This window comes from Cyphomyrmex costatus, unplaced genomic scaffold (assembly GCF_001594065.2).
Source record: "Cyphomyrmex costatus isolate MS0001 unplaced genomic scaffold, Ccosl1.0 scaffold277, whole genome shotgun sequence".
Lineage (NCBI taxonomy): Eukaryota > Metazoa > Arthropoda > Insecta > Hymenoptera > Formicidae > Cyphomyrmex > Cyphomyrmex costatus.
The window spans coordinates 335201-350968 of record NW_017276877.1 but is presented as its reverse complement, the minus strand read 5'-3'; the positions used below and the strand labels follow the sequence as shown (position 1 = coordinate 350968).

The 15768-nt window shown below is 37.7% G+C and overlaps 1 protein-coding gene across 4 annotated transcripts in view; it reads left to right on the top strand.

The window, feature by feature from the left end:
• The window catches only part of tyf (twenty-four), a 29548-nt gene extending 14770 nt beyond the window's left edge, over window positions 1–14778 (top strand). For 2 of the 4 annotated variants that reach the window (XM_018541158.1, XM_018541155.1), the window contains exons 2-9: window positions 8604–8717; window positions 8803–9165; window positions 9351–9632; window positions 9866–10253; window positions 10440–10892; window positions 11005–11377; window positions 11671–13391; window positions 13476–14778. In XM_018541158.1, coding sequence (XP_018396660.1) covers window positions 8625–8717; window positions 8803–9165; window positions 9351–9632; window positions 9866–10253; window positions 10440–10892; window positions 11005–11377; window positions 11671–13391; window positions 13476–13540 — 3738 coding nt within the window. In that variant the 5' untranslated portion in view covers window positions 8604–8624 and the 3' untranslated portion in view covers window positions 13541–14778. The remainder of the gene's footprint in view (window positions 1–8603; window positions 8718–8802; window positions 9166–9350; window positions 9633–9865; window positions 10254–10439; window positions 10893–11004; window positions 11378–11670; window positions 13392–13475) is intronic. The other 2 variants (XM_018541157.1, XM_018541156.1) reach the window with 2 other exon arrangements.
• Window positions 14779–15768: the final 990 nt, after the last annotated feature.

Here is a 15768-nt window from a genome sequence, read left to right as displayed (position 1 = left end):
AACTATATATGAGATTATTTTATTCTTATACTAAACTCTTGCACTAGAACTCTCTTGCTTTCTCATCCAATATCAAATATATACTTATTTCACTTTTATTAGTTCCAAAAGTTCAGCTATAGAAAGCAGATTTATAAAAATTTGCATTACTTGAACTTAAAATATAAACATAAAGAAAATATACAGGACTCTTAGGCTAATTCTATACAATGTGCTTTTTGTTTCCTGTTTCTTGTTGTTTGTCTCTTGCCTTCTTGATCGAAAAGCCAAGAGACAAACAGCAAGAAACAGGAAACAAAAAGCACATTGTAGAATTAGCCTTAGTATTTAAAAAACAAAGGTAAACAAAGGCATATAAGAGTCACATACAAAATTATAGACACAAAGTCATAACATGATAATACCGTTAATTACAAAATCAAATAATATATATAAAATATCACCAACTAGTTTCTAACCGCGCGCATGAATAAATTCAATTGTAAATTAAATATAAAATTAGAAAACATGACGTTTTAAAATATAATACTATAATTAGCTCACCCAAATAGAGCAAACTGTGTGAGGAATAATAAAATTGTGAAATATATAATTATTAAAAATCATTATACTATTTAAAGATTAGGAAAATGTCCCAGAATCATCAAATGTTTCAGTCATGGATTAAATCGAACTGCATTTGTCGCCTTTGATTGAAGAGTTTGCTCTTGCCGGTCGACTTGCCTCTTTAATTAGCTTCATGTAAATGCTCCCGTAATACAATGCTCATTATTATTAACCAATAGTAGGCGTTATCGCGCGGTTTGCCGACGTTCGTAAACCAATTACCATTATCTCGTGGAAGGTGAACATGAGTTGCTTGTCGCATCGTCGAACTTCAAGCCTTCGCGATCATCCCAATTTGCGATGTCGACTTTCAATTTTTGCAATTGTCCCATCCATGTAAACGTGTCTCTTGTTGGACTGCTCGCGCGAAAAGGCGCGATCGACGGATCGAGTGCAAAAAAAAAAAAAAGAAACGGCACGACTTAATACAATATCGGCCGCGAACGCATGTAACGTTCTTGAGACGTGACGATTAGAACTGGAATTCTATATACGGCGCGACCGTCAGAGCCGCGCAGCGATGTTTCCAAGATCGGCGTTGCGATTGGAGATGTAATCTCTATATAAGTTTTCCGAAAGTTTTCTTCGATTCTCTCTCCCCTTTGGAATATTTCGAAAACTGATCTTTGACACTTGAACGTAAGACACATGGAAAAAAGGATACATTAACAGATGTTTAATTAAAGATAATTTGTACATGTTTTCCGAAGGTTTTCTTCGATTCCAACGGAGTACTTATTTAAACAAAAAATCGACGTTTATATCCGTGACGTCAGGCATACAAAAATGATAGATATTTGTAGCAGTCTAATTAATTAAAAATAATCTTGTTAATTTAATTCTGACGGTCGAAGTTTCTATAACACAGTTACTGATGTCGGATTTGTGAGACCTATTTGATTTTTGTGTTGATTGAAAGGTTCTAATTTAAAAAAATCAAAATGATACAACTCGTTTAAAAAAGAATATGTGAATGTTAAATTCATTTTAATAAGAATAATTTAAATTTTCAGATACAACATAAAGAGCATAATTGTCTAATAAATCCATTTTCAGCTTCAGAGAATTAATAAAAGTATTATTAAGTAGTAGATAATGTTTAAAACAGAAGACGTATTCGGTTTATTAATACTGTTATTGAATTATTTCTACCTAATTAATGTTAATACGTCACATTTTCTATGCATTTTCCTGTATTTACATCGAAGGAAAGAAACGTACTTTAAATTTGTCGAGGTTCTATTTGATTTCAACTCTTAATCTCTGGATTAATGCTCGTTTTCACCAATGCAGATCAAATTCAATCTCGGTTCAATTTACTCTTCATCCTTTTTCTAATTTTTATTCCATCAATGTAAGATTAATTTTAATCTTGGTTTAACATCACTGTTTATCTTTTTCTAATTCTTGGAATCATAGAAAGATAAAAAAAGTAAATTGAACCGAGATTAAAATTAATCTCCTACATTTGTGGAATCAGGCTTTAAAACTAGAAAAAAGTAAAGAGTTAATTGAACCAAGTTTTCAATTAAACTATTATTAGTGAAAACAAAGCCTGTCGGAATTTGGCCCGAATTATCTTTCTTGTAACTTTTTTTCAGCAAAAGAAATGTAAAAGACCATAAGTATATACTTAGATGCTTTAAAATAAAAAGATGTAACAGCGATGACTCGTTTGTGCAAACGGTAAAGATTTGTTTACAAGAAAAAATACATGGACGTAGTGGAGCAGGCTACATTATGCTGGAAGAAATGACACGACAAAAACTTGAGTTTTCGTTATTTTGGATTCCATGCCGAACGGCGTTGGTGAAGTTTAATCCAATATGATTCATCGACGATAAATTCTAGAATGGCCGCGGTAACTACATACGCAAACGGTATTGCTATTATATTTTTCAAATGACGTTCTGCAAATAGATTAGGAAGTACAAATCGACATGCGTTTGCCACACGTATGGAGCACATTTCTGATATTGTTAATTTCCGTTTCGATGTAGATTAATTTTAATCTTGGGTCAATTTGTTCAACTTTTTCTAATCTCAAAGAGAGAAGAAAGTTCTTTCTAAGATCAAAGTTGGTATTCATAGTCGATTCTTATTTCTGCATCATCTTAAGTGATGTCTTAAGATGCTGATGTGGTGCTTTGTGGCCTATATTCGTAATCGAGAAAGAGAGAGAGAGAGAAAGATCCTCATATTTAAAAGCTCAAGTACAATACAATCTTAAGATGTCATAAACCAATCAGAGGGCTGTATTAACATTTTAAGACATTACTTAAAACGGTCTTAAATGTAAAACCGACTATGAATACCGGCCTAAAGAAAAAATGTAATAAAATTGTGACGATATTAAGAGATTTGTTCGCATTACTTGAAATTCCTTAAAATTTAGGACTTGAAAAAAAATAAATATATATGATATATTTGAGCGTTGAAGAAAGAGAAAGCGAAGATGCTGAGTGCAAGGAGTGTAAGCAACGCGAACAGACCTAGTTAATTCAGCATCTCAAGAACTAGAATAGTATGAATAGTAAGTTGAACTGAGATTAAGGTTAATCTACATTGATAGAAACGGGTATGGTGTTTTTTTATAACAAAACTAGTGTATAATACCTTTTGTACTTAAAAATAAAATGGGTAGGGAGTGGTAACTCTGATATTTAGCCGTGCGAGAATTTACGCCGTAGAAGTAAACAAAGGTAGAAGGATGGGGATAATATATACCAAATATGCACGCAACCATTGTTATATACCTTTATAATATTTTTATATATGTTATGATATTTTTAGTGTTAATATTAATAAAATTACTGTCAGTTGAATCTATTTATCAATGTAGTAAACAGCGCAATCATATATCATAATTCATATAAAATGATTATTGTAGAGATTGCAAAAGGCTTAATTTGTCATTTGGTGATACAGGATCCTTTATATACACAAAGAAATATTAAAAAATGAAATATAGTAAGATACAAGTGCTTAGCTCTTATATTCTTTGTTCAGCTTGATGTCTCATATATCTCACTTGTTTGGAATATTTTTAGTGGACGGAATTTACACCCAAAGCATACAAAGTGCGTAAATTTGATTCAGTGCACTAAGTACAATAAATTTTTACATTACATGAAATATGTACTTCATATCATAACACTTGTAATGTATCTAAAAGATTATAATTATTATCTATCACTTTTTTCATATAGTACAATATATATATATATATATATATATATATAAAATGCTTATAAAACGTAAAATGACACAATAACTTATAAAATGTGTTTACAAAGTTTTATTAAAGAAAAAGAATGATAAATATATAAGAATGACTAATATATATATATTTATCGTTCTTATTCCCTAATAAAACTCTGTAAACACATTTTATAAGTTATTGTGTCATTTTACATTTTATAAGCATTATTCGTAAATTTTTCATGAGTCATACATCTCACATCTCATCTCTCCCTCCCTTCTCCATGAGTCATATTACAACAAAAAGTGTGCAAGGGTTCCACACACAAAAGTTGTTTTCTTTTAATACGAAAAATAACTATTTCGGATGTCTGATATTTTTTTTACAGTAGCAGACAATACAAAGTTTTTATTGGTTTAGTTCGTTTACTTTAAACATATAGTATAAATAATACACTCTTAGTAAATTAGATTTTTAAATCTATCAGTAGTGCTGAATTAAGTTTCTTTTGTTAGGTGCGACGTTTATACCGGAGTGATCCTATATATGTTCGAAATTTCCAAATTCGAAAACGAGAAGGAAAGTTCAATGCAGATAAAAAAAAAAAAGCAAACCTATCGATGAAGGACGTTCGAGAGTCTGTTTCTTTCAGCTGAACCTCTTAGGATCGATTCTATATCTCGTGAAATGAGGCAAAAATTACAAAAGTAAAGCAAATTTACTAAACGTTGGCAACGAAATTTTAAATACTCTAATAAATTCGATCATTTGGTAATTTTCATTTCGTTTCAAGATGCACTGGTCCGATGCTGCTAATCCTTTTTTCTTTTTCATATTTTTAATTAAAAAAAAAAAAAACAGGCCTTTCGCCCTTCGAACATGGAAAGAGAGCAACGCTGAGTATTGAATCGCGATTCGCGTTACAAATGTAACGTATCCGAACGATCGAAGATCGCCGGAAGAAAGGGATATATGATATTCTCTAATAATCTGTCCCACACATCGTCGAGTTCAACAAAGGCGAGAGAACTCGCGCCACGTACGTCCCACATATATTTAGGGTCGCGAGTGCAAGCCCGTCTTGATTCTCAATCCCGGATAACCACCGCGTGCACGTATGTATTGTATGTATACGCATGATCATCTAAACAGAGGACTACCCGAGTACGCAGGCGTGATTGTCATGAGCGAGAACGTGCCGTCCCATTCCGTGACAAATCACATTTCGTTGTCGCACAAAAACGATTGGGAGACGTGATGATCAACGAAAGATTTTGCTTTTTTTTTTTTTTTTTTTTTTTCACCTTTACAAGACTCATGATCGAGTCCACCTCTCAAGAGCCTAGGGATTGTGTATCTTAAAATAAGGTGAAGATTACAAAAATGAGCAAATTCAACATAATATTTATAATTTTAATCGATAACAATAAAAGGGCGAAGTAAGAGTCAAATTAAGATTAAAATTATGGAAATATTGACATATTTAATTTTCGACTAAGAATACAAAATTATTAAAAATTTGAATATACAAAAAGAAATCTACTTAAACTGGTTACTGCAGTTACATCGTCATTACATCATTATTTAAGTAGATTTTAAGTAGATTTCTTTTTGTATTCAAATTTTTAATAATTGACTCTTACTTCGCCCTTTTATTGTTATTGATTATTATTTATAGATAAAGAGTCCTTGTTATTTTTCAAAATTTAATGATTTATAATTTTATTAGATCTGTTTTTATTCCTGCACTATAGATTGCACTGAAACTTCCTCGTTTTTATCAAATATTAAACATATCCAATTTCACTTTAAGTTCTAAAAGTGTACATCATATCAGCTATATGGAAGAGATCTCTTCATTACACGTTCAACGGAAAAAGCAGCTTTGCAACTGTTGTAAAATTTTGTAATATAATTAATTTTATGAGTGTATGAACTAATCATATTAAAGAATCTTACAACAATTGCAAAGCAGTTTTTCCTGCTTGACGCAGCAACACCCAAAGAAGATACTGCTCACTTTTGTAATTTTCATCTTGTTTTGAGTTTTTTTCACACGTATTATGAAATTATTCGCAATGGCTTCTGATCGGAGTTATTCAATTATTTCTTAGATTTTGATTGTGTTTTCCAGGGAAAGCGAAATAATTCCGATCAGAATCCATTTCGACTTGTTTCATGAGTAAGTATCCAGATATATTGTTTATTCAATTGTATTTTGTTCTCATTATCGTCAAGTAATACATCTATTTCACTTTGAAGTCTGCGGTTTAGATGCGTTTTTTCTACTTGTTTGTGTTTTCATAAATCAGAAAATTCTACAGGTCTATTCGCATTACTTAAAATCCTCAAGACTTTTGCACATAAAGAGAGATAAATAGAAGACGCTGTCTGTAAAAAGTGCAAACACAAACAGATCTTACGTTTTGTGTCTATGTGTGTGTGGCACAAAATTTTAATATTATAATTTACTGAGAACGCAAATATTTCAGCAGGAAATTGAACAATCAAGCGTCGTATGTCACAGGCTTGAATTCTAAAAGTGTACCTATCCTAGTTCAGACTATACAGAAAACAGACCTACAATCGACCCTCGGTGTTGAAAATCAAGCTGAAACGCGTGCTTTTTTTTCCGCTTCTTTGTTTTCACTTACAAAACCGTCGGCAGGAGAAAGAAAAGGACGGCAGGGGCGGGAGGGGGGGGGGGGCGCGCGAGAGCTATTTCGGGGAAGCCGCGTGGCGCCTCGCGGCCTTCGTACGCCCCTGGGCCTGGTCGTGCTTTCAGTGTAATGGCGGCGGCCATGCTGGGAAGAGCGCGCCGCGCCCGCTCGTCGCAGTAGCTTTCAAATACCGGGACTCGTCGTATCTGTCGACGGCAACGACGACGACGACGTCGTTGTTGTTGTTGTTGTTACTGGTTATACCTCCGCGAAGGACGACGACGACGACGACGACGACGCAGCTTGCGCACGTAGCCCGGCAACGCGGGTCCCGGGGTGGTGCGCGACGTTCGTTCGCTCGTGGTGTGCTGAAAGAAAAGCGGCCAGTGCGACCGCGGAGTGCCGACCGAGCCGCGAAAGTGCGATCTCGGAGCGAACGGGCGAGCCCGGCCGTCCGTGTGTCCTCTAAAAATACGAATTCCGTGCCGGCATTGCACGGCGGATTTTTTTCTCCACCATCTTCCGTCGTAAGTTATTCCGATATCGCTCTCTCTCGCTCTTTCTCTCTTTTTGTCTCTTTCTCTCTCCCTCTATCCTCCCCCCGTACCTCGGAGCTCTCGCGTCTTAATTAACTAATCGCTGGAGCGTTATCGATCTCGCAAAAGGCCCACGGATCGGACTCTCCGCATCGCCGCCCCCCTCCCTCCCCTCCCTCCCCCCTTCGACGTCGATCGCCGCGATTCCGCTATACGTTAAATCGTCCGCCGATCATATTCGCTGTCCTCGTCGCTCCTATACGCTCTCGCGAGTCACCCCGTATAAGAAATTGGGACTCCGTGACGATTTTCTTCGCCGTCACGTCATTGGACGTTCGCGAGTTCGCCGAACCAAACCGTTGTATCGTTATCCTGAGATCTCCCCTCGCCTCCCTTGCGTCGTCACTCGTCGCCCCCGTCTTGTCCCCCGAGTGCGTTCTCGATTTTTTGATCTGCCCACGTCACTTGTCTCGTCTCCTGTTTTTTTTTTTTTTTACGGAGCACCCCGTCGGAATTTCTTGCGCGTGAAAAAACGCAATTCGCGGGGCTTCGAGAATGCGGCCGATTTCTCGCACCCGGTATGTTTTTTTTTTTTTTTTTTTTTTTTTGTTAACGTGACGATAACGCGGTGGCGCGGTATCTCGACATATTTTATTTTTTATATCGCCGCGTATGCAGCTGTGTGTGTCGCGTACGAAATCCGTTTCGTTTGCTTGCATACAAGCTGATTTGGTTATGTTGGCGTATTAATGGAGAGAAGGCCTTAAGGTGTAGAGTAAATTACTTGGGATTTTGAATGTTTACCCAGCGTTCTATAAACATCATATGTGTGTGTGTAAAAAAATTATTCATGTATTATTGGGTCCCTGCAAAACTGGAAATCAGGGAAATGTCAGGAAAATTGAAAATGGTTGGAAAAATCAAGGAAAAGTCAAAGTTTTGTAGAAAGTAAAAATTCTTGGCTTCAAAAGAAATTTCAATGTGTCATTACACCTACATAGTTTTGGAATTGCTGCCAACTTAACGATTAAATGCCAAGCAGTGTCAGCAACATTAATAGCAATTTACATTGTTACGTTAAATTGTTTTCGGTCGACAAAATATTTTATACAAAATACTGTTTTCACATTAAGACAAAAACACAAAGAAATTCAAAATGTTATTAAAAGTATTGTACAAAGTTAAAAAATTTTGTTTGGAAATCGGGGAAGTTATATAGAATTCTAGGATAAGGAATTTGTGACAATCTTGATGTGTGTGTATATATCTTATGCTTCACTGTGTGGTGTGTTATAAGCCTTATACAGATCCAATAAGAGAAACCTTAAATTCTCTATTATCTGTTACTATTCGACTTGCATGCAAACCAATTCCTATCGTAAAACTTTTAACATTGTGACATAATATATATTTGTTACAATATATTTTCTATTATATAGATATTATTTAAATAAGAAAGAAAATCCTGGGAGGGATCAATTTATTTAATCTTTATTCAAAAGATACTTACTGTTAGCTAAGATAAGTTAGGGAAATTCTATAAAAATGTGTGCAGTCTTGCATAAATGACATAATTTTTTCAATTATTTTCATTTTTAGGAAGAACCAGCAACCCTATCTATGCTAAATGATAACGAGTTACGTGCTTTACTGGACGAAGCTATAACGTACAAGTGTCCAAAAGATCGGGAAGGAAAGTCTACTCTTTTTAAAGTATGTATTTTGGAATTTCTTTGTGAAGTTACATATAAGAATGCGGGTGCATTAAGGTGTATACAAAATGATGTGCGTGTTACAGGAACTTTTGCAAGAAGCAGAAGCGGACGAGACTGAAGAAGGCCGTAGAGTGATATCTAATTCACGCTGTCTTCCGGGCTCAAATCGTAGAAGACATAAACGGGAATCTGTGTCCGAACGTTTGACACATGGCGGATCATTGCAAAATTTAGCGCAACCTTTAGCTTCGGAATTTGACAGTAGTTTTGCTTATCTAGCATCCAGTTCGTGTCATACTTACGGAAGCAACAGGAGAAAGAACAAAAAGTATACAGGACCTAGTGTCTCTGCCAGACAGAGAGAAGGTGGATCGTTACCGTCGAATGTGAATGCATCGCATAACCTAGCTTCTTTGGCTAATTTGGATCTAATATTTGATAAAAAGGTATTTATTATTAGATATTATAATATGAATTTAAGATTATTCACAAATATAAATCTTTGTTTTATTAATGGATAATAAATTATATTTAATATTTATTTAAAAGATACGTTTCATGATGAGATTGTAATAGTGAGAACTTGTGTACACAAACAACATTTTGACTATTTTCTTATCTGTTTGTAAAGAAGAGCTTCTGTGAGGAACGGTCAGCTTATGACTGGACCAATAAGGAAAAATCCAAGTCTTTAGATAAACCATCGTATACCAGTACAAAGAAAGAGGAAAAAGAGAAAGAAAAGAAGGAACTGAAAAGAGACACTGCTAATAGTTCAGTTGAGGCAGAGTCCGAAACACGAGAGAAACGAGTTAGCAAAGGAAAATACGGAACAAATGAGATGCTGGAGTCGGATAATCCACCCCCTGAATATAAATCGGATTACATGGTCATTGACTTGGGCGATGTTGAGGTAAAGCTAATTGATCTCTCCTCAATCTTGTAGCCTCTTAGAAGAGAGGGATGATGAGCCCTTCTGCATATTTTGTAGTGTACATCTTTTTATAGTTTTATGTGGGATCTACAGTTTGATCCCAAACGGTCTATTTTAATAACGAGGAAGATTATTTTCTATTTTTACGCAGAAAGTGCTTTGGTGAAAATAATATATGCGACACGTAAGAGACTATTTTTTATTTATTTTAGGTAGGTGCTATTAGTGAAAGAAGTGTGGGATCTACGGCAAGTGGGATTCAGAGGCCTCGCTCGTTAGACACTGAAAATGACGAAGGGACCGAATTGAAAATAATCGAACCGCGCAAACCGATCCATTATGTCACACGGGCAACTTTCGATATAGCACAGACACCTGTGGACACTACTATAGAGTTTCCTATACGTGATCATAAGCAAGAGAAATCAAAAATGTCTGTTAATGGTACAGAAGTGACTGGGGCGTTGTTTCAACCGCACAACAGTGTAAAATGTGGTATAGGTGGGGCTTCAAACGGTTCCAGTACTAGCCAAAGTAAAATCGTACCCAGTTTATGCTCCGTGATGCCGGCGTCTTGGCAAACGCAGAATATAACAATGGGTAAGAATAACACTTTAATTGTACGTAACACATTACTTGGTGTGATGCCTGGTTAAACTTTTGAAAGATTTTTCCTACGAATACGTAAGAAAATTTATTTGCGTTTTATCCAAGCCTATATAAAATTAATGAGATTCTTAGTAAAATGTATGATTTGTGTGTGTGTGCGTGTGTGCGTGTACACAGAAGGTCCAAGGTATACAACGCAGCACATCACGATGAAGGATCCATCCGTGTCGGGAGAAAAGAAATCGTTGGATGAAAATGGCAACGCTGTACAGACTTACAACGGTGAACGGAAGAAGCCCAGGAGGAAACATACTCAGGAACACAATGTCAAAGTTTATAATGCCGAAAACGTCGAAGGCCATCGTAACGAGGATATCGACAGTCTAATTAACTTCATCGAGAACAAAGAATCCAAGAGCAAAAAGGGAAAGACCGGTAATCCCGTTAGAGTGAAAACCAGCTCTGGGACAAAACCGAGAACTAGAGAGAAGGATACAAAGAGGGAACAATTGCCTTCCAAGTTAAAGAAGTCTAATTCCTTAGAAGAAATCTCGAAGACAAAATTGGAGGATCTCACGACGGAGAAGAGTCCCAGCTCCAGTGGTGCCAGCAGCGTATCCAGTCAACACGGTATGACTTTTATATACGAGTATGTATTTATATGTATACACACACACACACACACACACACACACACATTTATATATATTTATGTACTATTATACTGTTTTTATAACGATAGGAGTAAATATAGCATTACGACGTCCAAAACAAAGAAGCACCGGAGATGCGACAGTTGATAGTCGAGGCGACAGACGATCCTGGGGGACAGAGGAAGGTCAATCGATATATTGCAACGATACGGGGGAGGATTACACGAGTCGCCGTAATTCCAATAAAAAGATTAATCCGGAACCGGAACACGAGACAGAGTTTCTGGTAGTTACGAAAAAGAAAAAGGCCAAAAAACAGAGAAGAAGCTCCAGCGGTAGTAGAGCGCCAAACCTAACAACATCGGGATCGTACCTCCAAAATTCCCGAGGATTCTCTAACGACTACAGAACGCCTCTCTCTCCTGAACTCCGAAGAAAATCGGCTAGCAGTATGCCTCCGAGGTAATTAAATAATTGCTTATATGTGAAAATTTAGCTCGCGAACAAAATGCTTCGTCCTCTCCATGATCTTGTCGAGCGAGACAGATAGAAAATAAAAGAGAGTAACCGCTTGAGTTTTACTTAGTGGTTGGCTGTTTTTTTTTTTTTTTCTGTTTTCTATTTGTTTCGTTCAATGAGACAGTGGAGATATATAGTAGCGTTTAGTTTGGGAGTTAAATTATGGACGACGGTGGAGATCTATAGACACTTAATTCGAAGATTTTAATGTTTATCTACGTTGTAATTCCTTGCAGCGACAAGTCGGCGGATAGTAGCGACTTAGATTCGGTCCATTCATTACCAGTTACATCAAATACCTCGAAGCACAATTTGTCCAAAATCGCAGCATCGTCGGGCGGCACTCCGCAAGCGAGTTACGCGGATATAACGCGCATGGCTATATCCAATATCAACATGTCGACTAATCTGACTATGTCCGCTATGCTAAACACGTCGTCGTGGCCCAGTGTTCCGCCTAAGACTTTTTCGGAACCAGATAAAGTGCCTCAAGATTATTATCCGAGTTTAGACGAATTGCAGCACCCGGACAGGAAAGCGAGACAGCAACAGACACAATCGAACCACGCAGCAACAAGTTTGAGTCTGGCTTTCGAAAAGCCGCTTTCGCCGACTTTGGCGAAAATGAAAAGTTCGTCGGATAGGAAGAAAGCTGAGGCTCAGGAAGAGGCCATCAATAAGAACATCCAAGTCTTCAAATACGTGCAAGACATCGAGAAAATGCATGAAAGCCTAACACAAGCATCCGACCACAAGGAACAAAAAAACATGACTCCTAGCAATTACAGTCCGAATTCGAACGAGACTATTGCGACAAACGCTGTAACACCAAGATATAATAATAACAATAGTACAACGATGAATTATAATCCAATCGACACTGATAACAATCCTAATTGCACCGTCAACAATAAAGATTGTGTTACACTTCCAAGAGCCAATAATTCTCGCTCTCGTAGGAATTACGTACACAGTAATCAAAATATACAAACTCAGGGATCACACGAGGAACAGCACATGAAAAAGCCTGCGTCTTCTTATCACGAGGAGGTGATTAAGAAATCGCATAATATCGACACTCCTCCGCAGTCCGAAAGTAGGGCTAATCCAACGATCGTATCGCATGATTGCGCGGACGCGCAAAAGTCGAAGACTGCGAAACCCATGCAGGATTCGCAGAGCGGCGAGCCCGAATGTAGCAATAACAAGACTACCGGCGGTGAATCGAGGACAGCGAGGGTTACGAAAGAGTATCAAAATACCGCGATGAAGCACGACGCGGTCAAAGTGGTAGTCTCTCAGTCGCAGAACTCGAAGCAAGACAATCAACAGCGCGACGAGACGGAGAGCAAGAAGACGAAGTCACCGAACGCGCAGTCCGAGAAGGATCACCCGCAGAGATCGTCCGTGGAGACGCAGCAGATGAAGAGTTCGACTCCTAGACCGGCGGTGATCCTCTTAGACGAGACGTCCTCGGACATCGCGAAGAACAACAATCTACCGACGGAGCTCACGTTCGGTTTCGAGATAAACGAACTGTTGCTCTCGGAAGATAACGGCAACGAGGAAACCCCGACGGTCGCGGCGAATCCTGTCTTTTCCCCGACCGTACCGCCGCTCATCAACAAGCCACCGCCCAACAATTTCGGGAGGAATCCACCGTTGTTCGCCGAGAAACCTGTGAGATACGACAAGTTCTCGAATTATCATATGCAACAGCCGAACGCTCACGTGACGCCTATGCATCCAGTCATGGTTCAACCGTTACCGTACATGGGCTATCCTACCAGATTCGCGCCGCCTACATATCTGCCACCGCCGCCTCCACCGCCACCCGGAATCATAGAGAAATTTCATCCGCCTAAGGAAGACTTCTCTATGCTTTACGTAGCGCCCGAGGAAGAGTTGAACGTGCAGACCTACAATCACGATAAGATCGTGTCGTTTGTTGGCTTAGGTAAGACAACGTTTCATTTTTCACTCAATATTCTCACTCACTCTTTGTACTTATTCTACTCTTGTTTCTTTTTTTTGTCAACAGCATGGGACGCTGTCATGAAAGAAATGCCAGTGCCCGGTCGTATACAGTTCTACAGCGGACAGTGAAGTGAAAAAGTTTTTCATCGTGTCGAAGGAAATGGACAATTTATGTAGTGGTCAATCACTTCCATTACAAATAGCTCGATGAGTCTCGATCACGTTGGAGACTCAAGTACTTGTATGTGTTGCGTGCACGGTTGCTCTTCTCGAGACGTAAAGTTCGTTCGGACAATTCTGTCCGTCTTACTTTGAGAGTCAAACGCGCAAGATCGATGGAGCCGAATGGTGCAAAGTGTGCCTCAAGAGATAATAATAGCAATGTACATATAACCAAGTTGACAGGAGACTGTAGAAGAAGGATAAAGTATATATTCCAGCAATGTACATTGTACTTGCATAAATTTCCAACGATTGTGACAGTGTCGCAGAACTTCAGTATTGACAATTAGGAACTTTCGGTCGAAAAATATCTCTTTGCTGAAAGAGGGAGAGGGGGGGAGAGAGAGAGAGAGAGAAAGAGAAAGAGAGAGAGAGAGAGATGTATCCTGTTTCTTTGAATAAAGGGAACTTCCAGCGTACAAGTCACGCGTGTATATACATTAGACATCTCTATAAATTTTTAAAGATTGTCTTGATTTATATGGGTGTACGATATTAAGAAGTGCTTAAAGGATAATGCTACAAAGACTTGTAATAACCAGATCTACCATAAAGCGAGTCTTGAGTGGAAAAAGTCCAACAGCAGTATCTCCTGGTGCCTTTGGAGCTGCGAATCTTTAGGCGAATCAATGGGGAAATTATCTAAGAAGCCTGCACTAATCACATCGAGAAATCTATGAGAAGCACTGTAAAACATCTGTAAGTAGTTTTGAGCTCGTGATGAAACGATTTAAGATGGAACGATCTTGCATTCTTAAATCGATCATCATGGAAGATCAACGGTGATTGGTGAGTCGAAATACGATGATGGTTAAAATGTATGCACAGTTAACGTACTTTACTCGATAAATGCAAATTTAAGATGTGCGGACTGTAAATCAGAAAAATGTAAATGCGTGGTTGTGTAATATATTGAGAGATAGTTTGGTTGACTTAGAACTCAGAGTGGCTACTTCTTCCAATCGTGGAGCACATTCGATAATTTAAAATAGTAAGGGGGAAAAAAAAAGGTCACTACCTGGGTTTCGAAGATGTCAAAGCAAGCTCAAAGTCTGGTCATATGTCTGTGAAGATAGAATGCTGAATATTCGAAAAAAACATTAAATTTTTACACAGACTTGCTTATTTAATAAAAAAAAAAAAAAGTAACTGATAATTATTCATAATGATAATTATAAGAAGATGCTTGTGATCGATAAAGATATAATAGTGTGAATGGGGTGTGCGTATAATTCGTGTAAACTGTGTCGGATGATCATAAAAGTGAGATTGCTGTTCGATTGCGGAGAGAGAGGCATTGCCCCGGGAAGATAAATTCGTGTGCGCTGTATTAATGTGTATATCGTTTGCTCATTAAATGTAACTCGACTTTCATCAAAGCTCTATAACGCGAGATATGTTCCCAGTTCCTAAGCTTTCGTTTTGTCGAATGTATCTTACCAACGAACGACGATCCGTCGATTTTTGAAACGCGCGCGGGGGTTCTCTTGCATTTCCTTTACTTTTTCGAGGCATTCATTTACAGGCGTAAGAAAAAAAAGAAAAAAAAAAAACGTGACTGCGTTACTATTTCGATGAAGCACCTAGTAAATGAAAGCACGTACGCTCTGTAATATAAATGTGCATGTATATACGGAAGTATATATACGGGTGAATATCTTTTGAATTAATTGAAGATAAAAAGGAAAGAAGATATATAAGTTGTATCTTAAATTCGTATGCCTGTAAATGCCTAAGAAAAATTGAGCCTAAGAAAAATGATGCATATAATTGCCGCTTTTAACTATTGTAATTATACGGTTTTTAAATGTAAGTTTATGAGTTCTGTAACCTCGGGAGAGAGAGAGAGGGGGGGGGAGGAGGGGAAAAAGAGAGAGAGTATAGTGTAAGTTCACGATATCATACTTCAAATTAAATAATCCCTTTGCGTTTGAACTAACTTTTAGTTACATCTATCGATTTGTTATTTTCACGACGTCTGCCTCCCAACGTCGGGGCACAAAAACATATTCTAATAATCGTAATGATTTAATTATTAACGTTGTTACAAAATCACGAAGCGGTATCGTTCTAAAATCTTCGTACAGCAGTCTCATACATCTATGTGAAAAAATAGAATGAGTGGGGATGCGATC